This window comes from Pristis pectinata, chromosome 24, assembly GCF_009764475.1.
Source record: "Pristis pectinata isolate sPriPec2 chromosome 24, sPriPec2.1.pri, whole genome shotgun sequence".
NCBI lineage: Eukaryota > Metazoa > Chordata > Chondrichthyes > Rhinopristiformes > Pristidae > Pristis > Pristis pectinata.
The window spans coordinates 19,396,803-19,424,543 of NC_067428.1; the positions used below are offsets into that span (position 1 = coordinate 19,396,803).

Sequence of the window (27,741 nt, forward strand, 5' to 3'; positions counted from 1 at the left end):
CAGTTATTTGTCATGTCTTAGCTGGGTTTGTTAAATGGCTGTCTGTCAGCCTGATGGGTGAGTGGATTTAATTCTCAGGATTTGTACGTGCTGAATCATACAGTAAAGATTAGTGAGTGGTGTTTTAATTTAAGCTTGGAATGTAATCGCTGTGTGGCTGCCAGCTCTATCTTCTACCTTGATGTCAAAATTGAAAATTTTAGCTTTAAGCAGTAGGTTGCATTGTGACTGATCATCGCTGCTTCAATCCCAAAAGATCTGCAAGGTAAATTATGAGAATTTTGGTAGATCCCTTTATGAAAAATGCTTAATCTTGGTATGTACTGCAGCAATGTGGCTGATGGCCATCAATTCAGGCCTTTCCTTTGCTGCACTACTGTTTGAAGTTCATTTTGTTGATTACACCATGCCAGGGTAGTAGTTGGACTTTAGTGGACCTCTTGGGTTAGGAAGGGAAAGAAAAAATCAACTGATTTTTTTTGCTGATTTGCTTGATAGTTGTAGCTTGTCTTGCACGTGAAGATTAGGTATATGGGCAAGTCACCAGTGTAACAAAGGAATTAATTGAACACCAGAACCTTCAGGAAAGGATAGTGAAATTAGAAATTTTATGTCAAATAAATTAGAGTCACCCAGCATTGAAGCAGGTCCTTTGGTCAACTGAGTCCACACTGACCATCAAGCACCTCCCTACGTTAATCCCATTTTATTTTTCCCACATGCCAATCAGCTCCCCTCAGATTTTAATACTTGACTAGGCATACTGAGCAATTCGTAGTGACCAATTAAGCTACCACTCTGCATGTCACTGTATGTGGGATGAAGCTGGAGAACTTGCAGGAAATCCAAGTGGTCACAGGGACACTGTGCAAACTGCACATGGACAGCACTGGAATTAGGATTGAATCTGGGTCGCTGGACCTCTACGAGCTATGCCATCTCTGAAGTTAAGAGCTGAGATGTACTCTGTGACTGATTTTTTTTTAGATATTCCTATTTTCTTCCCACATTGGATCTACCTATGTTATTTTTAAGTAATTAGTCCAAGCTTGCCATTCATTTGTTCCAGGCTATTGAACTGTAACCATGACCAATAGCTGCAATAACATTGTAAATCTGCAGCACAACCCTGATTTACAACTACAGCAAGCTATGGATAGTAGCATCAATGGATCATTCAGCTGGTAACTCCACACGGAAGAGAAAAGTTGCCGACTTCATGGAAATGTCCTTTTTAATATTGAATAGTAGGGAAAAAAAAGGTACAGTTGTAAGCTTGAGGAAATTCTCTCAGTACGAAGTATCCCAACTGACTGAAGAAGCTGGAGAGCATCAGTTGGGGAGATGAGGAGTGTGACCATTCAATTTATGATGCAAATTATGTAGCTTGAAAATATATTTATATCTATTTGCATTTAAAACAACTAATGGATGTTAATTGCATCATGGGGCTTTGGGCCATGCCATGCTATTTTAGGATGACATTTTATCTTTTGTCAATGGAATTATTGAGCTAGTGGGATTTTACAGCAGTGAGATGAACTCTGGACCTTGGGTAAGTAATCCTGCAGAGTATCCACTTGATCTTCTACATTGCAAATACACGGGGCCCCAAATTTGAACTGTCCTGCAAACCAATCCCAATCTGCTGTTGCCTGGCCTGTGATTCTGCAATTAGTGGAGGTGTGCCTGTGCTGAGTGATATTGCAGACTGTAGTGGAAATGGGTAGGAGAATTATCTGAGTCTCGATATGAAGTAAACATTGGACATCTGATTACTTGTGGGGCAGCATTTTTAAATCGCCCTAGACTTTCCATGACCTTTTCAATGTCTCTAAGGATTTAAGTGATAGACTTCATAATTTTGAAAAATTGCAACAGTGCAAATGGTGTAAAACTCTGCTGTGGTATTCAATAGTGTATTTGGAGACTATAAGCATCGAACAAAAGTGAGGCATATTATTTTACAGTGATTTTTACTTTTTTTTTACCAAACCTTGTCTCTCCAGTAACTTATTCAATTATACTTTGAACCTGTTCATTTCCTTATATTAAAATAGGTAATGTTGGGAATTCTTAGCAGGTTAGAAAATGTCTGTGGAGGATAAACTGTGTAAACAGTTTGGGTCCTGGTAAACTATTTCCAGTTTTTTTTTAAGGTTTCAAAGGAAGATCTGCCTGATGAGGTTTTTCTTTGGCAAATGTGTTCTTTTGGTACTTAAGTCCCTGTTTAGCGTTATTGGTATAAAGCTAAATGAGCCTGCAGGCATAATGTTGGTTGAATCCCTGTTCTTTGGAACTTTTTCTAAAAAAAATCATATATAACTTATTGCACGTTTTGCATTTTTGAGGATGTAGACAGTGACGCCATTCTTATACAGTACTTTTAAGGAGATCCTGAACATATGGTCAACATAATTCCCTTGACAGGTTATAACCTAAACAGGTGCTTGCATGATGCAAAGCTGACAATGTGGTCTGCAAAAATCTTTTGACGTCCTTGAAACAAAGAATCTGCATTTTAGAGAATACTAGCTATCTCACTCCCTCTCTTGAGGCTGCTCTCTTAGCCCATGTTTCTTTCAGACAAGTAACTAAATTGCTATAAAGCAAAACCACAAAATCAGTGCATAGATAGATGTGGATGAGCAGTTAGCACCTGAAAGAAAGTGGGTTGGTTTTGAGGTGGGGTGGCACAACATTGAACTGATTATCTGGGATTATGAAATGGTAAGTGAGCACCTCTGCATTTGTTTGACCTGTCTTAGTTTGCAGATAACTCACTTTATTACTATTACCATTATTCAGGAAGCTCAATGCTCACTCACTGATGTCAGTTTTTGCATGCCATTCTAACTCATCTAGTCTGTATTTTGTGATATGATGTTTGATAACTGTGTTAGTTTAAATGATTAAATCTTAAACTGGCATTAACTGGTCCTGTATTCTATCAGCAATGACAATTTTCCAGTGATGCATAAATGGCTTTAGTTCTTTATTGTTAAAATGCCTAGTTTTGGGTCTTTCTCAAATTTGTTTTTGTTGATCTGGTTCTGTTCATATGTGGCCAAAAATACATGTGCCATGTACCAGTGTAATTGTGGTTATCTTTGATTTGCAGCTTTAAAGGGTGAATTAAGTGGGTCTGGCAGGTGAGTATTACAGTTGTTGTTTTCTTTGAGTGGATATATGCACGTGCATGCACAAAATGTGATGAGTATTTCCAGTACAATGATAATGGTTGTGTAATGTAAGGTTGCCATTGTTGAGAAATAAGAGAAAAATCACTGAAGCTAGTTTTTTTTATCACCTCTCCACCCTGTATTGTCTTATTTGTAAAATATTTGACAGATTGGGGTAATTTCACAGTACTTGGGTTTCAGACAACGATGAATATATAACATTTGACAATGGCCATATGTGCAATTGTGTCCTTTTGTGTAAGTAAGGACTTTGGTTAAATTCTGGAACAAGCATTTAAATTCTATATAATGCTAAAAATGGTGATGGTGCTTAGTGGGAGTAGTGTGATACATTGAAATGTGGGGGTTTTCCATGGAAATTTTCTACAATGGGTCCCCAGTTTAGTAATGGTTCTGTTCCTGCGAACTGTCTGTAAGCTGAATTATCCATAAGTCAGAAACAAACAATTTCCCCCATTGTAAAATCTTTAGCCTCAACAGCTCTTGGGTCCTGATTTACTAAGAGAAAGCATTGGCTTTTTCAATGGGTGATCTCTCCATTGTTTCCTGGTGAAGAGATTCAAGTACTATACCTGAGAGGGAAGTCTGGGAGAATTTGCGTAAAGCTGGATATCCATTAAGTTGGGTCTTCCGTAACCTGGGGACTCCCTATTTTGATAAGTACATCATTAACGGCACTGCATAATCTTTTCAATACTGTATTAAATATTTTTGTAGAAAGATTCAAGAGAATTTCCAAATCTAATCAACTTGAATCTTCTTATCACATTATTCTTAATATTGGTTGGCTCTTAATGTGGGTATTTTTCTAATACTTACACGGGTAAGTGAAGATTTTCAAAAGCTGCTGTGGCAATGAGAACAAATGTACTGATGGAAAGACCTACTAAATATTGCCAGTACATGTATACCATCAAGTGAAAATATAATCAATTTGTGCTAGAATGCAGATAAATAAGCACCTTGGATGTTAAATCAAGTATATTACTAGGTTTCTCTGATTTAAGACAAGGTTTGTTTCCTACTCAGTACTTGGGAATTACTCACAATCAGTTTATAGGAGTGAAAGTTCTCCAGTAGGGCATTTTAAGTTCGCTTTTAATGTCTTTGGATTAGTGAGGGGAAAAATTATCTAGGGTTTTTCATTCCTGATGCTGTTTGTTAAAGTCTCACCTTACTGTATCTTGCATCTCAACATCAGTTGAATATAGAATAGAACTTCCTAGAACTCACAGTTGGAACCTCTTGGCTAGGGTACTGGAGGGTGACTAATATTGTGCAACAGTGTTGCAAGACTGGTGCCTATTGGAGAGAAGGGGGGAAATGATTGTTGCTTCAGTTGTAACTAGTTCCAGTTTTGTTACCTATTAGACCTGCTGGATACTTGCAATATTTGGTACAAGTAAGTTTTGGCAGACTTTCACTGAAATCCATATTTCTTTTTTCTAGACAGGTTAAGAGTTCAAAAAGTGTGCCAGATTTAAGTGAATCAAAATACTTATCTGCTGCACAAAAAACATCCTCAACAGCAATGCATTGTCAGAGGCCAACTATGGCACCTACTCCAACAAAGACAAGATTGAGCCAGTGCAGTTCTACACAAAAAACACATGGTGCTTCTCAAAACATAACAATCAAGAAATGTAAGTGTTGGGAGTTCTGCTCTGATCCAATCTTTTCTCATACAAATGTTAGCTGTCATAGGCATATCAGTGGATCTGTGATGTGAAAGTCAATATTGAGTTTGTGTACAACTCTCCTCCTTAGTTGCAAGGTCATACATTCAAGCTTCACCAGGAGACACAAATGTCTTTTGGAATGCTGTGGGATCTTTCAACTAATGCTAATGAAATAGCATATTTGTTCATTTCTCTTATTATTGCCGTACACAACATGGCTGCCACAATTTCCTGCAATAAAGCAATAATACTTCGTGCTTTGGCTTTGAGATTTGCTGTGAGAGGCATCAAAATCACCTGGTTGCGGGTGATTTCAACCAGGCTAACCTCAAGTGTGTTATCAAAGTACTACCAGCACGTCTCCTGCCCCATCAGGGGTCCTAACACCCTTGACCATTGCTATACAACCATCAAAGATGCCTTCTGAGCTATCCCTTGCCCTCACTTTGGTAAATCAGACTACCAAGTTGTGCTCCTCCCTGCATACAAACAGAAACTGAAACTGGAGGATCCAGTACAGAAAGCCGTGCAGTGCTGGTCTGAGGAAATAGCTGAGCTTCTACACAACTGCTTTGAATCAGTGGACTGATCCATGTTCAAAGACTCGGCTTCCAGCCTTGATGAGTATGTCACCACCATCACGCACTTTATCAGTCAGTGTGTTGAGGACTGGGTACCAAAGAGGACAATGTGGGTGTTCCCAAACTGGAAGCCATGGATGAACCGGGAGAACCACTCCCTACTGAAGTCGAGGACTGCAGCATTCCAATCAGGTGATCCTGACCTTTACAAGAAATCGAGATACAACCTCTGTAAAACTAGCAGAGATGCCAAGAGACAATACCAGTTCAAAGTAGAGTCCCAGACCAGCCATCAGTTATGGCAGGGCTTACATGCTATAACAGGCTACAGAACTAAGTCAGGCAGCATAGTCAACAACAGTGCATCCCTTCCTGATGAGCTTAATGCATTCTATGCACATTTTGAATGGAAGGGGATTGGTTTGTCACCACCCACCCTGACAGCCTCCAATGCAACTGAACCCATGGTCACCATCAAGGACGTAAGATCAGCCTTCCGAAGGGTGAACCCGAGGAAAGCATCTGGTCCAGATGGTGTCCCTGGCTGTGTGCTCAGATATTGTGCCGATCAGCTGGCGGGGTATTGATAGACATATTTAACCTCTCCCTGCTTCAATCTGAGGTCCCCACCTGTTTCAAGAAGACCACTATCATCCCCGTACCTAAGAAAAACAAAGTAACATGCCTTAATGACAACTGACCGGTGGCTCTGATATCCACCGTTGTTAAGTGCTTCAAGAGGCTGGTCGTGGCATGCATTAACTCCAGCCTCCCAGAAAACCTCAACCCACTGCAATTTGTCTACCGCTGAAAATCATCATCCTATCTGGATGCATCACAGCTTGGTATGGCAACTGCTCTACCTGGGACCACAAGAAACTGCAGAGTTGTGGACACAACCCAACGCAGCCTCCCCTCCATGAACGCAACCAGCATAATCAAAGATCTCACCCACCTGGGTCATTCTCTCTTCTCCCCTCTCCCATCAGGCAGAAGATACAGGAGCCTGAGGGCGCATACCACCAGGCTCAGGGATAGCTTCTATCCCACTGTTATAAGACTATCGAATGGTTCCCTTTTACGATGAGATGGACTCTTGACCTCAAATCTACTTTATTATGACCTTGCACCTTATTGTCTATCTGCACTGTAATTCCTCTATAGCTGTGACACCTTGCTCTGTATTCTGTATTGTTTTTACCCTGTACTACCTCAATGTATTGCGTAATGAATTGATCTGCATGAATGGTATGCAAGACTTGTACTTCAGTACAAGTGACAATAATATACCAATACCAAAGAAATGCAAATTCATTGGTGTGGTCTTTTAATTTGCATGTATTTTTCTCTAAATAAGGAAGTTTTTTTGTTGGTCCTTTCACCATGGGTCCATGCTGTCTTGTTTCTTTCTTCACCAGAAAAGATGGTGACACTTGAGCAAAGTTTGAACTGGTACAATGGCAAGGGCCCAAAATACTGATCTTTGTTTGTTTCCCTCGCAGTAAATTTTAAATATAGCCCTTAAAATGTAATTAATTCAAACAAAATTAGTTCTTGCATCTCATGAACCTAGTTGTAACTATCATTGCAATTCTAGTATTGTCATTGCTTCTGAGTCTCATTTCTCCAGATATCCTGTTTTCCATATTGCTCTTATAATCTTGATCTATTGTATTGTTTCCTATTTACACTCATGAGAAAGCTTTGAGTAATGCTCCCGCTGTTGTAACTGCTGGATAAATAATGAAAAACTTAGGATATATTTAGAATTCCTAAAATGTCTTGCTTGTGCTTGGTAGTCTTGTATTAGTGCAGTATTGATTTATAGAACTAACTAGCATTGTAGCAATTGCATTCAAAGCCAATCATGGGAAGTTGTGAAATTGAATTCAATACAATATTTTCAATACTGCACTAAAGTGCTTTCCCAACCAATAACTTGGTGTGAAAAGAAATTCTTTAATTATAAGCCTCATCTCTCAAGATCATGGTGATGAACACTAAATCTGGTCTTGGCTATGTATTGTGAACAAATATTTTTAAAAACAAAATAAGGAATGTGGGCAAGGAGATTCATGGTGATTAGGGTCAATGGAGGAAACTATGGTTTTTCAGTCACTATGTAATCATGCTTGGCTAAGTCATTTACCCTCCCCAGCATTTCAAAGTAGTTCTTTTCTAATACTGTCTGAATTTTATTGTGAGTTTGTTAGAATTTTACAATTTGCTTTGTGGACAGCAGATTTTTATGGTTTAAACTTCATGTAATTGAAGTGGTTGATTGTTAATATGAATGTGTGATAATTCTATTGTACTGGTCTGCATGTTATGTTTCACGGAGGATACTGATGCAATCTTTGATGTAGTTAGAATCTATTGTTATGCCTTTCAGCAGTGGAATGCAGTACAGTAACTTCTGGATTATTTTTCTTTTACAGCAGATAAAGAAGAAAATGAAGGATCAGACCTGTAAGTGTTGAAGATATTTATCTGGATTCTTTGAATATACTACCTGCTGCTGCTTAAGTTGGATGTTGAAATGGTTAAGAATGCTCCTTGGCTGCTTAACAAGTGCTTTGCTTCATGAAACTAGCTGCATCAATATTTTATGATTGGTATTAAGGGTGCATGTAGCTGTAATAGGAAATTGGGCTTTATAGGATAGTAGGACAATAGAAAAATTGGCTGGAGACGTATTAACCCATGCATATAAAAAGTCAGCAGCAGGTACATGTTTGTCATCAGGGTTGGCTAGATTTGTATTTTATAGCAGTAACAATTCTATGGAACTAGGCAACAGTCTTACTGGTATAAGGACAAGAAGTACACAGATCCCACAATATGATACTGAGTGATAACACCACATCCATGGAATATCCTTTGCTCGAGGCACTCTCATCACTAGAAGGAGATGCCAGACTAAACAGCCTCTGTTAAAAAATATGGAGATAACAGGGGTAGCTCAAGGGTGGTAGCAGAGATCTAGAAGGCCTCCAATTGCCTAGTTAAAGTAGTCTAGGAGAAGAAACTACCACAGTATGAGGGTAATAATGTTGGAAATGACTGATCATGAACTCATCGCCACCTGATTGGCTCGGTGCTGATAGTACATGTCTGTGCATTGGATGAAGATGCTCTACTTTGACACAATGTGTATAGAATGTTGTGAATTGAAGAATGTGTGGTACATTCCTTGTACGATGAATGGGCCCATCTCCCTCCTGCAGTTGTGGCAATAATCAAAATAAAAATGTGTTTGTGCTTGGCCTAATGATGGATTTACTGGAATGATAAAGAAACCAATGTCTTTGTCCTCTCCCAGACCAATGACCCCAAAACAGAAGCTCCAGTTACACTTGGGTTGGCTATATTAGGCAAGCCTAACATCAGATTCCTGAAACAGGCACTGTTTTTTGAGCTCTGTCATGAGAAGAAATTACCAGCTGAACAGGAAAAGATTCAAAGACGTTCCCAAGGCCTCCTTGAAGAAATGCAACCTTCCCATATACTCCTGGGAATCTCTGACCCATGAATGCTCAAAGTGGAGAAGGTGTCTTCAGGATGGTACTGAGAACCTTGCATCCATGCATTGGGATCACACAGAAACCTTGCATAAGTGGCAGAGGCTGTGGCACCCCGTCAACTGCACCCCTGCCTGTCCAGTTGGGCACCTCCTGCCCCACTTATGGATGAGTCTGTGCTTCTCACATTTGGTTGCATCAGCCACCTTGGAACCCACAAAATTGGATCCTCTATCCTGAGGAAATACCACAGAGGAAGATTTCCTCCTCCTCTTTAGAGTTTCCTCATTAATTACACGGAGTTAGAAATTGAATTTGAGGGTGCAAATTAATTTGTGGATATTTGTGGGTGAATTTTTGGGAAGTGAAATTTAAAGAGATTATTGCTACCAAAATGTAGCTATCCCCTTGTTGGTTAGAATCTGGAATCCACTGCCTGCAGATCTAGTGGAGGAAGATTCCATTGTGTCCAAGAGGGAATTAGATAAATACATAATGAAGGAAAATTTGCAAGGCTGTGGAGAAAGGACTGGAGGGTGGAACTAGTTTGTTGCTCTGGTAGAGAGTCTGCACCAACATGATGGGCTGAATGGTGGTTTTCTGTGCTGTACATTCAATGATTCTGTGAAATCCATAAGTGCTTTAATTGGCTTCAAGCATTGCAAAGACAGATTGCTGATGTGGTGCACAATAATATTTGCAACTGTCTCATTACTTTCACACATGGATATAAAGACTGGACATGTGCAACTCTTGACTTTTGTTTTACATTAACTATAACTGGTTTAATCAGCATAGATTCCCCTGTGCAATTTTTTGTTTTGAATTTTCACTTGGCCGTCTGGTGTTCTGCTGCTGCTCCTGCAGTCCTCTGAATCCACAGCCATAATGACAGTCTTAACTGGTATATTTTATGAGACCTCCAAGTAAGAAAAACAATTTCATAAATCATTCTTTCAAATGATGATCGTAAATTTTATCCTTATTGAGCAGAGAATTAATGTTACTGAGAATAGAACTTCCCTTTATTTTTTTTAATCCAGTACAACCACTGAATATTCAACTGTTATGAAGCAATATCCAGATATTTTGGCAGAGCTATTTCTTCCCTCCCCTCCCTCAGTATATCAGTAAGGTATGCATACTTCCAACTGTGGCTAACCTTGTTATTGGTCAAGGTTCACAAATCACCTTATTCACTGTCAGTAATTGCCCCCATTCTCCATCCTATTTTTACTGTTTTCTATTCCACCCAAACTAATTTTTGATAGGTTGAGCTGATTAATACAATTTAAGAGTTTAAAAAAAAATCCATTTTGTGTTCAGTTGGTTCCAAATCCCAAAAGTAAAGGGAACATATTATACAATTCTTTCAAAAGATGTGATAGCTCAAATTATTATTTCAGACTTCTAACGTTGCTAGGAATGTTGCAGCAGCGTCAGGCCAAGAAGCCTCAGTGTTTTGCAATTCTATTAGATTGTTCCTGACTTTTATCTCCATTTTTTTTTCATCATTTCTCCATACTTGTTCAGCCATACTAAAGTTTTAGATTTTCACTGTCTGTTTTTTGTTTGGTGGGGGATGGGCAGTTCTAATTGAGTTTTTCTCCCAAATGACCTAGCTCTGATTTTAAAGATATGCCCTATCATTTTGAATTCCCCTATCATTGAAAATTTTATTTATTCTTTTACATTCCTTTATCCTTAAACATTTCATATTATCCAGAATTGTAGTGCAGCATGTGGGGAGGCTCTCTCGAATGTAAAAAGTAGAATGGGCAAGTCCATTGAGAAGAGCAGATAGAGAGAGAGGGTGGGAAGCATGAGGGCTGGTAGGCTTAACTGCATTTACTTTAATGCAAGGAGCCTCATAGGTATGACGGATAAGGTTTTTAAATCTTGTTGCTGCTAATAGTGCAACAACTATTATGTTGTCACTTTAACTTGGTGCTATGCAATTCCAAATACACATGAGACAAATCTAAAGTTTGGAAGAAGAAAATATGTAATTTTATGGCTGAATGTTTTTATAGCTGTGGTTGGGATAATATGATTTTTCATGTATACTGTGGCATTAATTTTATTATACAGTAATGCATTGCATTTCTTCACTTGGATTTTTTTATTCTTATTACTATTTTAACCATGAAAGAATGTTTTCAGTCATTGGGTTATGCTTTAATGGCTAACTTATTTTCTTTTCCAGATCAACCTCAATGGAGCAGTGTATCAGGAAATTAAAAGGTGAGTGTAAGTTGTAATTAAGTCCTCAGGACAATTTTTAGTGATCATTAATAAAAACATTGAAAAAATAGTTATTAATAACATTGCCTCAAACCCAGATAAAATGTTATGTGTTGAGATTATGTAGGTTAGTTGGGTAAAGTTAGCTACTTTTCATGGGAAGAGAAAGAAATGAAGGCTAGACAGTTTGGGTTTATATTCCTTAAAGTTTAGAATAATGAGGGGTGACCTTGAGCAAACATATACAATCCTAAGGGGGCTTTATAGAAGTTGAGATGATTTTACTGATGGGAGAATCATGAACAAGGGGACATAGTTATGAGCTAAGGTGTTGGTCATATAAGATGTGGTGAAATTTCTTGGAGAATAGTGAAATTTTTGAACTCTGTGCTCCAGAGGGAGTTGGAGAGCAGATCAATAGATATTTTTAAGGTAGAGATAGCTAAATATTAGAAAGCTTGAGAAATTGAGGGTTATAGGGAACTGACACAGAAGAGAAGTTGAGGCTGGCAGAGATGATCCATGATCATATTGAAGGGTGGAGCAGGCTTGAGGGGTCTGGTGGCCCGTTATCTTGTGTGTAAGATTTGGTGTTGCAAATTTGCTTATTGATGCTCAATTGTGTTCCACCCATCCAAGCTATATATTAGTTTTATGACCTCTGTCTGTTGCAGTGTTTATATTTCTTTCAAAAAAAAATTAAAAAGGTATCACTACCTGCATCTGAATTTGTGAATCATTTTCCCACACATTTCCTCATAGGGGCCCGAGTTGTACCATCTCGATTTCGACAAGCTGCAGCCATGAGGAAGAAAGTGGTCAACAAGGTGAGAGGTGATGCTTTCTTAATGAATTCTTGCCAAGAGCACGGAAAACATGGGTTTACATTGTTTACCAGCTTAAATCTAAGTATTTTTTCCAAACTGGGAAAAGGATGAGTAATGGGTTTGGGGACTTTGATATTTTTCCTTCCTTTATGACTTAGTGATGGTCTGATTCAGCAGATGTTCCTTTAGGTGTTAATCATGTTCAGCCTAAGAATGCCCAGCAGGTTTTTCTTTTGTATTGTTTCTATGAGACCTGGCACAAAAGATCTCATGTTTTTATCCTATCCTTGACATCTACGTTAATGTTGTATTCATCTTGATAGCTGTCAGGTTATTTCCAAGGTGATGATTTGTTGCAAAGTCCTTGAGATGAAAGAATCTTAAGCACCTCATGTTTGGATACTAATTTCCCTTCCTTGGAGATTCTGAAGAATGATGACAAGTATTTTGTGCATTTTAATCATAGCATCTATGCATAACCAGGGTCAGTAGTAAGTTTTTTTTAAAGTAGCCATTAGATATTCCTGATTCACTATTTAGAATTTATGATGAAGTTTACATTATTGAATGTGTCTTTTGCTGGGCACTGTGTCAGTAGTGCTGTACAGAAATAATCTAAAGCATCCTAAACTTGTTAATGGTCTGAGTTCAATATGCAGCCATCAAAATAATCTCCTCCACAGGTTGTGAATGTACTAGGAACTAACTTGGGAGCAAATTGATATATGATACAGTACAATTACTGCATCTTAACTTTAAAAATGTATAATTGGAGGTTGAATAAAGCACATGAGTTATTATTAAATATGACCGGATATGGCTATGATTAGCTGAAACATACAGATATATACTTAAAGATTCAGAATGATGGATAAGACTGGTTAGGGCTGGGATGAGGAGAAATTTCATCACTCAGATGGTGAACCTTTGAAATTCTTTGCCCTGAAGTCTTGATTGTTTGATAATAGATTTTAGGACATTTAGGTAATCTAGGGATATTGGGATGATGCTGAGGTAAATGATCAGCCACGATCTTCATGAATTGTGGAACAGATTCAAAGGGATGAATGGCCTACTCCTCTTGACTCTTGGGAATTCCTGGCCTACAACTGCTTGGCAGAAAGGAGCATTTGGGATGGCACTGAGAACTCTGATTTCTGGGTTGAGAGCACAAGAAGGCCAGTTGAAATGGCAGAAGGAGTGCATCATCTCAAAATATCCACCCACTCATCCCATCAGGCACTTCTTTCCCCATCTATGGTAGAGTGTACAAGTCCTGCATTGTTCTCATCAGTCATCTTGAAATCTATAGAACTGAAGTGGAAGCAAACCTGAGGGACTGCCTAAGAAGGAACCTCAACACTGACTCAAAACATTTGGTAAAGAGAAAGTAGTGACCATATTGGGAAGGTGTTAAGGTTGATTTCAAATCTGCCACCACATTAAAATGTTAAAGAGCTGATTGTTTCTTTGTGTGGTTAATCTGAACTTGCTTTTTGTTTATTTAATAGGGTCATGAGAAAAGTTCCGCATCTGAACTGAAACGTAAGTAGCTGTAACCAATGGCTAATTTGACCAATCATACTACAGCCAAAAACCTTTTGAAGTCAGTGATGCTGCTCAGAATTAGATTTTCCTGTTTAACTTTTACTTTCCTGTACGACCATCAGTAATGTGGAATTTGTTTTATCCTATTTGCATCTGCTTTGCTAATAAAATTTATGAATAATGGTTATGGTTTCCAAAAGAGATGAATGATGCTCAATTTTAACAATGAAATAATTGGCTGAAGTCTTCTAACTTGTACAGTGACTTCATTCTTTTAAAGTAGCTTTTAATGTGGTTACCATCCTGGTTTCAATTTGTAGACAATTATTCTGATTTTTTTGTTTCCTTTTCTTGAAGAGAAACTTCTTGCCAAGGTTTTGTTCGTGGATATTCCTTCACTCCACTTATGTATAAGTAAGAATATTCCACTGAGATGATGGGTAGGAATGAGAAGCTGAAAGTTTTTACTGGTTTACTGCTTTTGCTGGACCTTTATTACTGCTGTAACTGAGATCTGTTAAATTTGAATCGCAGATCTGTGTCTTGGGTAATTGTTGCCTTAATTGATTATACAAATTCATGAATCTTTGTTCATTTATCCCTTCTGAGATTTTTTGTAAATTTAGCTAATCCCTAATTCCAGTGGAATGCTCTTTACCTGACATTCTTCTTGTTTAAAACACTTTTCTATTATTATTACAACGTTCATGGACTGGTATTTTAAATTCTTCTATCTACTATCTTTTTTCTATTGAAATTGTTATAACATTAGATTTAATCAAACTGAGGTTGCATTCTCCATCATCAACTCTCTTCAGAAAGAAAAGTTTTTCTCCCCCAGTATAATTCCCATGGAATTGAAGACCGGATGGTAACCACAAAGGCTATCCATCAGACCTCAGTTGACATAGGAGGTGGTGGTCCAGACCTCTATCTTAGATGAGACCATTACATAGATAACTATTCTGTGGACCTGACTTCCAGTTTATCATGCCCAAAAAACCTTGTACACCAGTAAATATTTTTAGTGATCATCAGATGTTGTACAAGCCTTTTTATGATGATTTGGTTCAACTGTTTAGTTATTGACATTGATAATTGCTTCCCAAAAGACTGCTATCCCGTGTAATTTTAAATGAAACACTTGTAGAAAAATGATGGAAAACCAGTATTTTTTAAATGGAGCATGGTGAAATGATGGCAATATTGCAAATATGATTTTGGGGGGAAAGAATGGATTGTCATACTGCTTTTTGTATAATTGCTTATTTGATTTGGGAATAAACAGTTTTCTTGGACATACTTGTTTGGACACACCAATTCTCCCTTAAGAATATGACACAATCTTTTCCATAAAATATTGGAAACATCGTTGCTTCCCACAAGTGAACCACAGTCAAATTCTGTTCATCCAGTTTGCTTGTGACTCTGGTGCCAGATTGACAAATTTTCTGGACTATCGGATGTTATTTTGTTGATACAAACACTTTTTAATTCACTTTTAAAAAAAGATGTTGCACAGTAACATTTCAGTAAAACAGGTAAGTTTAAAGTGAGTGCAGAAACCAGGGCCCCGGCTGTGGAATTTGAAACACCGCCTGGTGAGCCAGATACTGGATCATCAGGGTTTCTGAATGGTCCATAGTGGGTTATCGGAGTTTTACTGTATTAGGCTGCAAGTGAAGTGCTGTGCCAAATAAATTTGAATAGGGTGCTGATGTGTTGTTTATTTCAACAGGACTAAATGCAGAGAAAAAGCACTTAGACCTCCACTCTACAGGTCTCGAAGAAGGCATGCTTATGCCTTCTCTGAACTGGGATTTGTCAGCTGTGAAATGTAAGTTCCCTTCTGCAGAAAAGATTATTTTCCAGGTCAAATTCCTTTTTCTCAATACATGTTTGAGTTGAGAGTTCAGTTAACAACAAATAATCACCTTTTATGAGATGAGTAGGATTTGGGGTAGCACTGAAGGTTCATGGAATTGATTCTTGGGATGAGGGTGTGTGTTTTTGTTTGAAAGATTGAGCGGAATGGGTCTATGTGTTCTGGAGTGGTTTAGAATAAGGTGAGGTGATATGATTGAAATATCAAATTCAATGAGGCTTACAGAGTAGTTGCTGAGAGGATATTACCTTGTTGGAGAATCTAGAGCTAGGGGTTGTAGTCTTGGGATGAGAAGATGGTTGCATTAGACTAAATTGCAAAGAAATTTCATCTCTTGAGTGTTATGGATACTTAGATTTCTCTATTCCAGCATTGCTGATGCTGAGTTATTAAGTACGTTCAAGGCTGAGAGAGGTTTTTGGGCTGGAGGGGTATGCAGAGTTGTGGGCTTCAGGCAAAAAAGTGGAGTTGAGACAGAAGATCAGATTAACCATTGTTTCATTGAATGACAACAAGCTTGTGTACAGCTTGCTCCTATTTCTTGGTATGTGCTCACATAAAGTTGCTGTGTTGTATGTATGCTTGATGTGCCAATATGACCTGTTTGAGCTTTCGCTTTTATTGATATTTAAGTAAAACACCTTTTTGAAAATTGCCTTGTATGCTTGCTGCTAGTAAAGAAGATGATGATGAAAATTATTAGCCATTTTGTATTTCAGCTGAATATTCTCCAGTTGAAGTACCGGAATGTCCAACCATTATGGAATCTACTTTGGTAAGAATCTGCATATCTCATGTAACAGAAACAGTTATGTCATGGGACTTGTTTAGGCTATTAAAATCAATATTTTGCGTGGGTTGACTGCTTCATGCCTTGGCAGATCAGATATGTGAAGGACCCGGAATGAAGACTGCAGACTTTGATTTATACTATAAGCTCTCAATTTTTCAATTACAGGAATTTCCCTATTTATGAACGGTTCCGTTCCCGTTAAGCATAATTTTGTTATTTGCGGAGGCTGGGTGAAATGCATTATGGATGTTTCAGTACAGTGTATTCCTGGGTGTGGAGAGGTGTGTGATTCGTTGCAGCGAAAAATAGCTTTATTGTAAAAATTCATAAGTTAAACTATTGTAGGAATTAAGATTTTTTTCATTGTAATTCGATCACCCTCAATAACGTGGCACTATATAGAGTCATAATCATACAGCATGTGAAACAGGCCCTTTGGCCCAGCTTGTCCATGCAAACTGGGTTGCCCAGCGAGCTAGTCCCATCTGCCCATGTTTGGTCCATAGTCCACTAAATCTCTCCTATCCATGTACTTGCCTAGATGGCTTTTAAATGTTGCTAATGTGTCCACCTCAACCACTATTTCCTGCAGCTCATTCCAAACAGGCACCACCCTCTGCTTGAAGAAGCTGCCCCTAATGTCCCTTTAAATCTCTCACCTCTGATCTTAAACCTATGCCCTCTCGTTTTTAGTGCCCCTTCTCTGCGAAAAAGACTGCTTTCACCCTGTTAATGCCTCTTATGATCTTCTGTACGTCTATCACGTCATCCTTCAATCTCCTGCGTTCCAGGGAATAAAGTCCTAGTCTATGCAACCTCTCCATGTAAGTCAGGCCCCCAAGTCCAGGCAACATCCTAGTAAATCTTTTCTCCACTCTTTCTAGTTTAGTAACATCTTTCCTATAACAGGTGACCAAAACGGTACACAATACTCCCAAGTGCAGCCTCACCAATGTCTTGTATAACTGCAACATAACTTCCCGACTCCTCTATTCGGTGCCCTGACTGATGAAGGCCAGCATGCCAAACACCTTCTTCACCACCTTATCTACCTGTGGTGCTGCTTTCAGTGAAATATGTAATTCTTAGGCAAATATTGTGGTAGCCAGTTGAATTCCTGTATGACTGAACATGTGCAATGGCATCCAGTGATGTGCAGCAGTTGTCTGGATGTTACTTTTGTTTTCTTTTCCCTCATATTGCCTGTGGGTCATTCATGTATCAATGGCCTTGTTTGAGCATTGCTTCAAGAGGCCTTGATTGAGAATCTGGTCTCGTGATGAGCGACGTATTCATCACCTCCCCATTATTTCCAGCCTGTTGTCAGTTCCTGATCCTCCCCTTCTCTCCCTTTCCTTGTGACCTGGTTCCAGACTTTGCTGAGTTTTGTTATACCGAGGAGAACTGCATTAAGGAAAGGTTTTTTCCCCAGAACAAAGTCTGTTCAGTCCTATACAATGTCTTGGGCCTCGTGACTAAGCTTTCCACCAGAGGACCCTCCTAACAGATAGTATGTTGGGCCAGTGTACACTGACATTATGTTTAAACAGGTACTGTTTTGTTTTTAAGTATTTATTTTCCAAAAGCTATATGTTGACCCTGCTCTTGTTGAGTATACAATGAAGAGCTGTTATGCTTTTGGTCAGATCATTATTTATATCTTCACAATTAATCCATGAATAATTGATACAATGCCTTTTGTGGCAGGGAGTTCAGTGGGGAAAGGATATGTCCATCTCATTTATTGTACTCTGACCACAGTTGATCAAAACTTTAATTTCCTATCTGGACTGTTAAAGTAAATGTAAATGTGATGTTTCCAGCATTGGTAAAATATTAGATTTTCTTTGAATATTCTCCCACCCCTCCATTTTATTTTCCTTCCCCTCTTAGAGGCATATGATTAACTCTTGGGCCAGTTTTACAGAAAAGTATCATGATTGTGCTTTGCTTTGGAGTAGATGAGATGTTTACATAGGCCTGATGTCAGGAGAAATACAATGATCAGGTGCTAGGTCAGTTTCGTCTTGGCAGGGGGCAGTTCCTTGGCAGTCTGATATTTCATCTGTGTGAACATTGACGCAAATGCCAGGAGACCACACCCAGCAACAACAGAAAAGTTTTATGTAAAAACCTGACCTGAGGAGTGCATGTGGGTTTTCAAAGGTTCATGTCAATGCAAAGGAACCTTTCCTTTTTTTTCCCTTCTCCCTGTAAATATGCTCCAGCAACCAGTTGTACATACCACCAACACCTTTCTTCTGTGGGAAATGGGGTTGTGGAGGTGGTAAGGAGGGGCAGGAGCAGTTCATTTCTGTCTATGTAACTGGGAATAGGGCAATTGATTGGGGGAATTTACTGCTAGTTAAGACATGAGAGCTGGCAGTGTAAATCTAGACCTGCATCTTTCTGACCATTTAACGTTTGGGACTGAGAGGGGAAATTTCTGTACTTGGTGAATCTTTGGGATTATTTCCTCTGGAAGGCTGTGGAAGCTTGGTCATTGAGTTCATTTGAAACAGATCAGCATACTTCTGCATATTAGGAGAATCAAGGGATATGGGAATAGTGCAGGAAAACGATGCTGAGATAGAATATCGGCCATGATCTCTGAGTGGCAGAGCAGGTTGGATGGCCTACTCCTGCTGCTACTTGTATCCTTTTACTAGTCTGAGATTGGTACGTGAGTTTACTGACCTTGTGGAAATTCAGCAACGTCTTCCTTTTAAATAGTAATAGTTAAAATCCAAAATATCACTGCCTGCTTACATTGTCTAGCAATGCTGCTTTTCAGTGACGTGACCTTGATGAGATTATGATCGACAGTAAGTCACATCAAACAATTAATCTTAATTTGAATGATGTAGGAATGCAGGATCAGGTGGAAATAGATTTTGCTGTGCTTGGCACTTTTTCGTTTGCTGTTCTACTTGAGGGTGCTAGAACTTGAACAAGTGCCAGTCACCTTCCACACTTCATCTATTTTTTCCCATGTGAGCCCAGATGGTGAACATTAATTAAACAACAGAAGCATAAAAAATTGAATTAGGTTCTGTCATAAAGTTAAGTCCTGTCTCAATTTATCTGATCCTTCAATAGGATGTAGAAGTGAATTAGACATTTTCATTTATTCCCTTTTCAGGATCTGGGTGTTGTGCACCAGGCCAGCATGTAGAATTATCCATACCTAATTGCCCTTGAGAAGGTGGTAGTGAGCTACCAGCTTGAACTGTAGCAGTCTTCAGGTGAAGATGCCCCTAGTGATGCTGCTGAGGAGGAAGTGATGAAGGACTGGCAATACATTTCCAAGTCAGGAGAGTGTGCAACTTGGCAGGGGATATACAGGTCATGGTGTTCCCATCTTTCTCGAAGGCACATGTTGCAAGTTTGGAAGATGCTATCAGAGTAGTTAAAGCATAACTGCAGTAAATTTTGTAGATGGCACAGACTGCAGCCACTGTGTGTCAGTGGAGGAGGAAATGAATATATGGTGGATGGAGGGCCTATCTTTATCCTTGATCATGCCAGCTTCTTGAGGGTGTTGGAATTGCACTCATCCAAGCAAATGGGAAGTATTTAGTCATACTCCTGACTGTTGCTTGTAGACATTGGAAAGGTTTTGGGCTGTAAGGAAATGAGTCACTTGCTGCAGGGTACCCAATCTCTGACCTGGTGTTGTTGCTATATTATTTATGTAGCTAGTTCATTTGAGTTTTTGGTCACTGGTGATTCTCCAGGTCATTTATTGTGGATGACTCAGTGATGGTAATGCCATTGAATGTCAAGAGCAGGTGGTCAGACTCTCTTGTTGATGCTGTCACTGCTTGGCACTTTGGTGTGAATGATATCTGCCACTTATCAGCATATCCTGCATGCTGTCTTGATCTTGCTGCATACTGCAATCATTTGCCGAGTTGCCAATGAAATAAACCTCTGAAACAGTGTGTCAAACCTGAGTTGTGATGTGTATCAGTTCGTATGTCATCTTAATCAATGTAACATTTAGGTGTCATCTGTGCACTCTCATCTCAAGAGAAGCAGGCTGTGGGTTCATCCCACTTCAGTGCAAAATTTAGGCTGACACCCTGGTGCAATTATTGGGAGTGCTGCACTGAAGGCAGTGCTGTCATTTATATGAAATGTTGGTTAAAGTGAGTCTCTCGAGTAGAAATAATGATCCCAGAGTACTGTTGCAAGTGCAGGCATATTCCCCTTATTTCTTGGCTAATTTGTTTTTCACCAAATTCACTGGATTTGTTGCGGGGGTGGGTGGTTGGTGAGGGGAAAACCATATCAGGTCGTCATCTTGTTATTTTTTAAGAAACTACTGGGTGCAGACTGGCTGCCAAATTGTTCAATGTTGCAAGAATGACTATACCTTAAATAGTAATTCATTGGTTCACATTAATTCAACACTTTACAGTGTCCTGAAGTTGTTTAAAGTCAAATCTTTTATTTATTTGGTCAAAGATACGAGTCACAGAGTTGCACAGCATGGAAACGGGCCCTTTGGCCCAACTTGTTCATGCTGTCCAAGGGGACTACCTGAGCTAGTCCTGTTTGGCCCATATGCCTCTAAACCTTTCCTATTGTCTCTGTTACACTTTTGCTCTCAATATAGAATTTCTGAGGATTCTCCTTTACCTTGACTGCCAGAGCTATCTTATGTCTTTTCGCCCTCCTGATTCCCCTCTTAAGTGTATTCCTAAATCACTTGTACTCAAGGGATTCACTTGATCCAAGCTGCTTATACTTGATATATGTCTCATTTATTGTGTTCAGAGCCCTCAGTATCCCACGTCAATCAGGGTTCCCTGATCCTGCTAGTCTTGCCCTTCGCTCTAACAGGAACATGTTGGCCCTAAAATATGGAGGATCGTCTTTCAGATTTGCTGTTTATAAACATGTATTGAAGTTTTTAAAATCTGAAGCCTCAACGATCACATTTTTGAGTGATGCTTTACCCATGGGTATTTTAATATGTCTTATTCACCTATATTTTTCAAAGAACCTCCCTTCTTTTGTACAGGTGTCTCCTCCCCTGTCTGAAGAAGATGAAATAGATGCAATGGATTTTGATGAATTGCTGTTCTTCTATATGACCACTACGGTGAGATAAAATGTTTGATCTAATGTTGTTTGGTTTTCTTAGATGTGTCCCACACTCTTACAAAAGAAAATAATTAGCAATGTGCAGGTATACTTGTCTGATAAAGAATACTGAGTATTTGAAAACCGGCCATATCTGAAAGGCCGATCTGGCTTTCTCTTGCATGCTCTTAACCCTTTCCTTTATCACCTGCCTCATGCAGAATTCATAACAGATAAACTTGTTTTTTTTTAAACATGGGAGACCATGACTATGATTCCTCTTCTCCATTTCCTTCTGACCCCAAACACTGTCCTAAGCAAAGACCTCAGATTCATTCCCTTGCATCTGCATCTTAATTTTGAGCTATTATCTGTCACTTTCTTAACCACTGTCTTAGTTGTTTTCCCACCCCACTGCACAGAAGAGCCTTTGATTGTAAGAGTGAAAATTCCTATACCTACCCCCACCTACCCTGCAGCTTACAAGCGTCTTTGTCTCCTTCCCAGTTCTGCCGAAGGATCTTTAACCCAAAATGTTAGCTCTGTTTTTCTCTCTCTATAAATGCAATCTGACCTCTTGAGTACATGCAGCATTTTCTCTTTTTACTTCAGTTATGGTGGTGCTTGAGACCAAACCTGACATTTTCAAACCAGGTATTAAGCTTACTACTTTTATCATTTAATTATTTACTATCCTCCAACTAATTAGCCAAATCTTTTTTCTCTCCCCTTTCATGACCTTGCATCTGCTTTTAAGCTACTTATTTGGTAACATTTTCCCAATTCTGATTAAATGGCATAGACTGAAAACGTTAGCTCTACCTTCCTCTCACCTGTTATCTGACCTCCTGAGCATTTTCGTTATTTCCTCAAGTCTTCTCTTTATCTCCCAACCCCTTGGGTTTTCTTGGAACATTTGATTTTTTGCATAGTTTCAGATGAGAGATGTAGGTTCCTACAAATCTAAATTGTTCCACTTGTTCTTGCCTTGGTCAGTGTGCTCAGTGGTGTGGATGTTGGCCATTTCTCAATGGTGGAAGTTTGGGAAGTGTTGGGGCACTGTGTGTGAATAGTTGGGAGGTGGTGCTTCCATCCTTTATGCACAGTATCTTTTCCTTCATGGAAGGGAAGCAGATTAGTGGACCTGGGGGGAAGTAAACTTCTCTTGGATGCAAATATTGCTGTAAAAGCACTTGTCTTGTACCCAAAAATCCCGTAGCTTGCCTTCAGCTACTGGGTTTCGCAAAGTTCGGATATCTAACCAGCCACTGTTAAAACCGAACAATAATTTAAATCAATAGCTTCAAGCATTACTAAAATATTCAAATGGCAATCACCATTTGGGAACATGTTGGATGTCTGCCCTTGCCTTGCCTCTTAAGACTGAAAAGTGGGTGGATTAGAGTAGGACATCAGATGTTTAAAATGTTGAAAACTAAGCTAATCACAACCCAGTGTCTTGTAAAACTTTCCAAAAATCAAGGGTTTAATCAGTTTAAAAATAGGGGAAGGCTGAAATGCAACAGAAAATTTAGACCTGTTTATGAATTGGTAATTTACTTTTGAGTGCATTTCAAGCAAGTATTGTGTTATGTCTTTATTTTGCATTAGTTTCTTCATAATCCATTACCTTGCATGAAATGCTGTTAGTATCATCAAGGAGAATTGTCTGTCAGGCCCTGATGACTGGAAAAAGATTGATTTAGGATTGTGTGGTGAAGTGAATCTGATCTATGTCCATAGACTTGGTTTTATATACATAACCACTGCTAGTTGTAACAAGATGATTCCCTACAGGTTGACATCTCAAGGGAGATCTAGCCAAAGCATTCAAGCAGCCCTAATTTAGGAGTACATTGCTAATCTCACCAGATATTACATCAAAAAAGAGAAATTGCTATTCTGACACAATATCCACAGTTTGGGCTGAATGTATCAGAAGATTTAGTTTGCAGCCAAATCTAGAGTCTGTCCTGATATTGGATCTGCAAATAGAAATGTTCCATCCTTTGGACCTGACATCTTTCAGCTTCAGAAGCTGGAATCTGGAGCAGTTTTGGAAATTGTAGTGGAGGTAGCAGGTGTTTAAATGTAGAGAGTCTGTTTGGTGTTTGGAGAATTCTATAGGGAAACTGGAAAGAAAATAAAATGGTTAACTTAATTTCTCCCCTGCCCCCAGGTAGCTTTGTTTTCTGTAAGATTGTTAAAATGTTGATTTGAATGGGTAATACTCAATTCAAATTTATGAACAATTGAAAGCTTTGCAGGCATCTTGCTTGGGTGAAACAGTTGCTGAGTTCTCAACTTCCTGAGTGGAAAGGTTATTTCTTTGAAATGTTATTGATATCCCTTATCAAATTTCAGTTCCCTCTCCTCTTGAAGGTTCTAGTGCAATTTATGACTGTTTTGCTTGAGGCATTTGAAAATGGCAGTGAACTCCCTTGGGCACTGCTGCTGTTTTCACATGGATCTATAAATCAGTGCTGAGTGTTCCTGTCTAAGAACTTCCCTCTATTGAACCTCATTTGTTGTTTTACCCCATTTTTTTTTTCCATGCAGTGTGTGGCCAAAGCAGTAGTCCTTAGATAGGTTAGAAGGTTAAATCAAAATGAATCATTTTTAGTAGGGATGCCAGCTGGCAATCTGCTAATTTTTATTTTATCAGCAGTTTGTCTCGCTTGTGGATCTGCTATTTGCACTGAGAAAATTATATCCAAGCCTGACCTTTGTCCTTGTCCAGTGATTTGGAGCAGTATATTCCATTATGTAGCCCAAAGGAAGTGAGACCAGTTGTGGTATTCGTACAACTCAACAACAGCTCAATTAGCTCTCTACAGTCTGAGTCTTGAACCTGGGAGCTTCTGGCCTCTGTGGTTACTGACTAAATCCAAGGCTGATCTGGTTGTTCCTTTTCTCAAAAATATTTTAAAAAAAATTTGAAGGCTTATCTCAATCAGAAGTAGCTACTTCTGATAGGAGGTAGGATCTGATAAATTAGTAACCTGTTCTGGCATGTTGATTTCTATTTGCCTTGTATCATTCTGTCAGGGTTAGTTGTTGACGCTGCTTTTCATTGATGCTTTCTTTCTTGGAATTTTGTTTTAAGCTCTTGAATATCTATTTTAGTGCACATTGGTATAATGAAGGTTCACAGTAATGAACAACTTTTTTTTTCTCTATTTCCTAGAGGGAAAATTATTTGGAGAAATACCAAGAAAATGCAGAACGGAACTTACTGCTGCTTGAAGAGCAAAACCAGCGTTTGGGGAGAGAGATATTTGAATATAAGCAAAAGTACATTATGTGGGAAAATAAAAAGCAGTTGAATTCGATAATAGATCAGCAGGTGAGTTAATATTAACTGGCTGCAGTAAGAGGATGACAGGTAGTAGAGACCCTATATCCCTTATGTAACTTCTCTACATTATTTTGCATGTTATGGACTGACATTTAAAGGTGTTTTCAGTTCCCAACAGATAATCTTAAAGTACAGCAGAAGCTGGAAATCTGAAATAAAACCAAATGCTGGAGATATTCAGCAGATCAGTCAGTCAATGACTTTGGAGAGCATAGTGGTTAGCATTCTAGATCAGTGACCTTTCTTCAGAACTGGAGAGAAGTTAGACTGGTGAAACTAAACAGCTTGAGTTATTGATTTGTAGACCACAAGTTGTTCAGTCCTTGAAGGTGAACCTAAGCTTTTCGTTGCTTGTTACTTTAATTCTCTACTCCATCCTCGCACGAGGTTTGCCCTCCTGTACTGTTCCAGTGAAGCTCAAAGTAAAAAAAAGTCAAGTTTATTGTCATCTGCACAAGTACATGTATGCATAGGTGCAATGAAAAACTTACTTGTAGCAGCATCACAGGCACATAGCATCAGAGGCACAGCATTCACAATTAAACATAAATTATGCACAATTTTTACAAGAAAGAACATAATTGCAAAAAAAAAATCATAGTCCATTTCCACAGTCCGCTACCTTCAGCAAGATGCTACCAACAGAAATAATTATTTTCCTCTCCTGTTTCAATGTTCCGAAGGGCGCTATATTTTAAGACTCTTCCATTCCCACTATCCAAGGACCCAAATAGTCTTTACAGCTAAAGCAAGAAGGAGCAGTTCTCAGTTTAGTGTACTGCTTTTGGTGCTTAGGATGTGATTCCCTACATTTGGGAAAACCTACATTGGTTTGTTCGTCTGAAGAACACATTTTTAGTCTGCAAGGATGAGATATTCCAGTTGCCTTTCACTTTAATTCTTTATCCCATTACCACTCTTATGCTGTTCCAGTGAAGCTCAACATAGGCTTGATGAACAGCACCTTCCGACTAGGTACATCTCAGCCGTCAGGGCTCAATATTGAATTGAACAATTTCAGATAACCAGCCTATCCAGTATGTCAGATCTTGCAAGTTCTAATGCAAGGCCATCCACCTGTGACATTAATTCATATTTTCTCCACAGATGCTACCTGACCTGTTAAGTACTTCCAGCATTCTATTTTGTATTCATGTTTCTTTACAACATTGAAGGAAGCCATTTACAATAGGGATACTTTATAGGAGCTGGTTAATTTACCAACTAGCAGGTCTTGGGGATGTGGGAGGAAAGCAGAGCAGCCAGGGGAAATCTACACAGTCATAGAGATGTGCAACCTTCACACAGATGGCTTTGGAATTAAACCCAGGTCTCTGGAGCTGTGAGACAGCTGCACTCTTGTAGGCTGCCCAGTTTTCAGCATCTGCTGTGTTCTGCATCTTACAGATCCAGCATCATCTCTCCCTCTGCTCCTTCATCTACTATTTACACACATAGAACAGCTACAGTTAACAAGCATTCTATTTCTCATATAGATTTTCTTGGTTTCCATCCTATCACAGACATTTTCTTTGTTCTCCCCATTTTGACCTCTTCTTCTCTATAATTTAAATATCCTTGTTTGATGACTTTTTTTCAATCTAATAAAAGGTCACCATCCTGAAACATTAATGGTTTTTCTCCATAATGTCTGATTTGAGTTGTTCCTGTATTTTTTTAATCTTATTTAATTTTTTTTTGAATTTGTGAATGAGGTGTGGACTTCTCTGCAGTTTTGTCACTTGTCCATCCCTAATGGCGCCTAAACTGAGGAAGCAGCTTAGGGAGAACCACATTGAGTCTGGAGTTGCATGTAGTCCAGACAGGGTAAGAATGGCAGATTCCCCTAATGAAGAACCTAAGTGAGCCAGATGAGTTTTTATGACAATGCGATAGTTTATTGGTTGCATGGTTATTAGGACTTTTTTTCAAAAAAAAATTCATTTATTTTCTTGAACTTAAATTTCCCAGTTGTCATTATTGGTTTAAACTCCTGTCTTTGAATCAATTGCCCAGAAGTCCATCTGACAGTCCTGTAACTTAACCATTGTGCTATTATGACCCTTTATAAAAATAAAACCTTGACCATATCTATCTTAAAAGGTCAAGAGAAGAGAGCTAAATGTTGGTGAAAATGAGTCAAAGTGAATGCATAGCCCAATCATGGGAGTCCCATGGCTGGGCATATTGTTAGATTATTGGTGACTCTAAAGTGCTCTCAATCAGGTGATCAATAATGAACGATAGATGTTGCTAACTTCTCTAGAACTTTACACTGATTTAGCAAGAGAAATTTTTCATGAAGTTAGACTTGTTGGTGCAGTGAAATATACAGTCATTGTTATCTCACTAAAGGGGTCACCAATACTTGTCATATGAAGTTAAATTTCAATGAAAATTTTCCATTTGACAGAGCAAGATGCTGTAATGCATAAACCATTGCTGGTGTAACCAGGGTGACCTCATTGTTTTATTCAGTAGTGGGATTTTTCACATTTAGAAGAGGTTCATAATGTAAAACTTAAAATAAATGTACCTTTGACCAATCCGAAATTGCTTATTTTGGATGGAAGGTGAAAACCAATAGTTTATAGCCCATCAAGGACAAAGCTGAAGATATTTTCTGGTCTTTTCACCTTTACAATATGGCAGAGCTCCAATCATTTTTTCTGGTATGATTCAATACAACTTCAGAATTTTACCTGGTTTAGAAATGGTGTTTAAAAAGAATGAAAAATAGCAGTGGATTGAATCTAATAGAGATTACATAACATATCCAAACAGTCTAAGAAGTTGTTCCTAACTGGTACGTTATGACATGAGAAGGATATTGAAGCTTGTGTGTGATGCCTCAAATCATGGAGTGAGTCCTGTTGTCTGTCATGACATGGCTGAGAGCCTGGAGAAGCCAACAGCATTTGTCTTGCACTTTAAATAAAACTTAAATAGCTACTCCCTTTAATTGTGTGTGACTAAAGAGGAGTACAGCGATAATTTTGGCAGTAAAGTTT

At 38.8% G+C, this 27,741-nt stretch overlaps 1 protein-coding gene across 2 annotated transcripts in view; it reads left to right on the top strand.

Moving 5' to 3' along the window:
• The window catches only part of haus8 (HAUS augmin like complex subunit 8), a 49,123-nt gene that overhangs the window by 5,172 nt on the left and 16,210 nt on the right, over window positions 1-27,741 (top strand). The window contains exons 3-12 of one of the 2 annotated variants that reach the window (XM_052037923.1): window positions 3,122-3,152; window positions 4,653-4,846; window positions 7,902-7,932; window positions 11,191-11,228; window positions 11,991-12,055; window positions 13,567-13,600; window positions 15,342-15,440; window positions 16,208-16,263; window positions 21,311-21,391; window positions 24,560-24,718. In XM_052037923.1, coding sequence (XP_051893883.1) covers window positions 3,122-3,152; window positions 4,653-4,846; window positions 7,902-7,932; window positions 11,191-11,228; window positions 11,991-12,055; window positions 13,567-13,600; window positions 15,342-15,440; window positions 16,208-16,263; window positions 21,311-21,391; window positions 24,560-24,718 — 788 coding nt within the window. The remainder of the gene's footprint in view (window positions 1-3,121; window positions 3,153-4,652; window positions 4,847-7,901; window positions 7,933-11,190; window positions 11,229-11,990; window positions 12,056-13,566; window positions 13,601-15,341; window positions 15,441-16,207; window positions 16,264-21,310; window positions 21,392-24,559; window positions 24,719-27,741) is intronic. The other variant, XM_052037924.1, reaches the window with a different exon arrangement.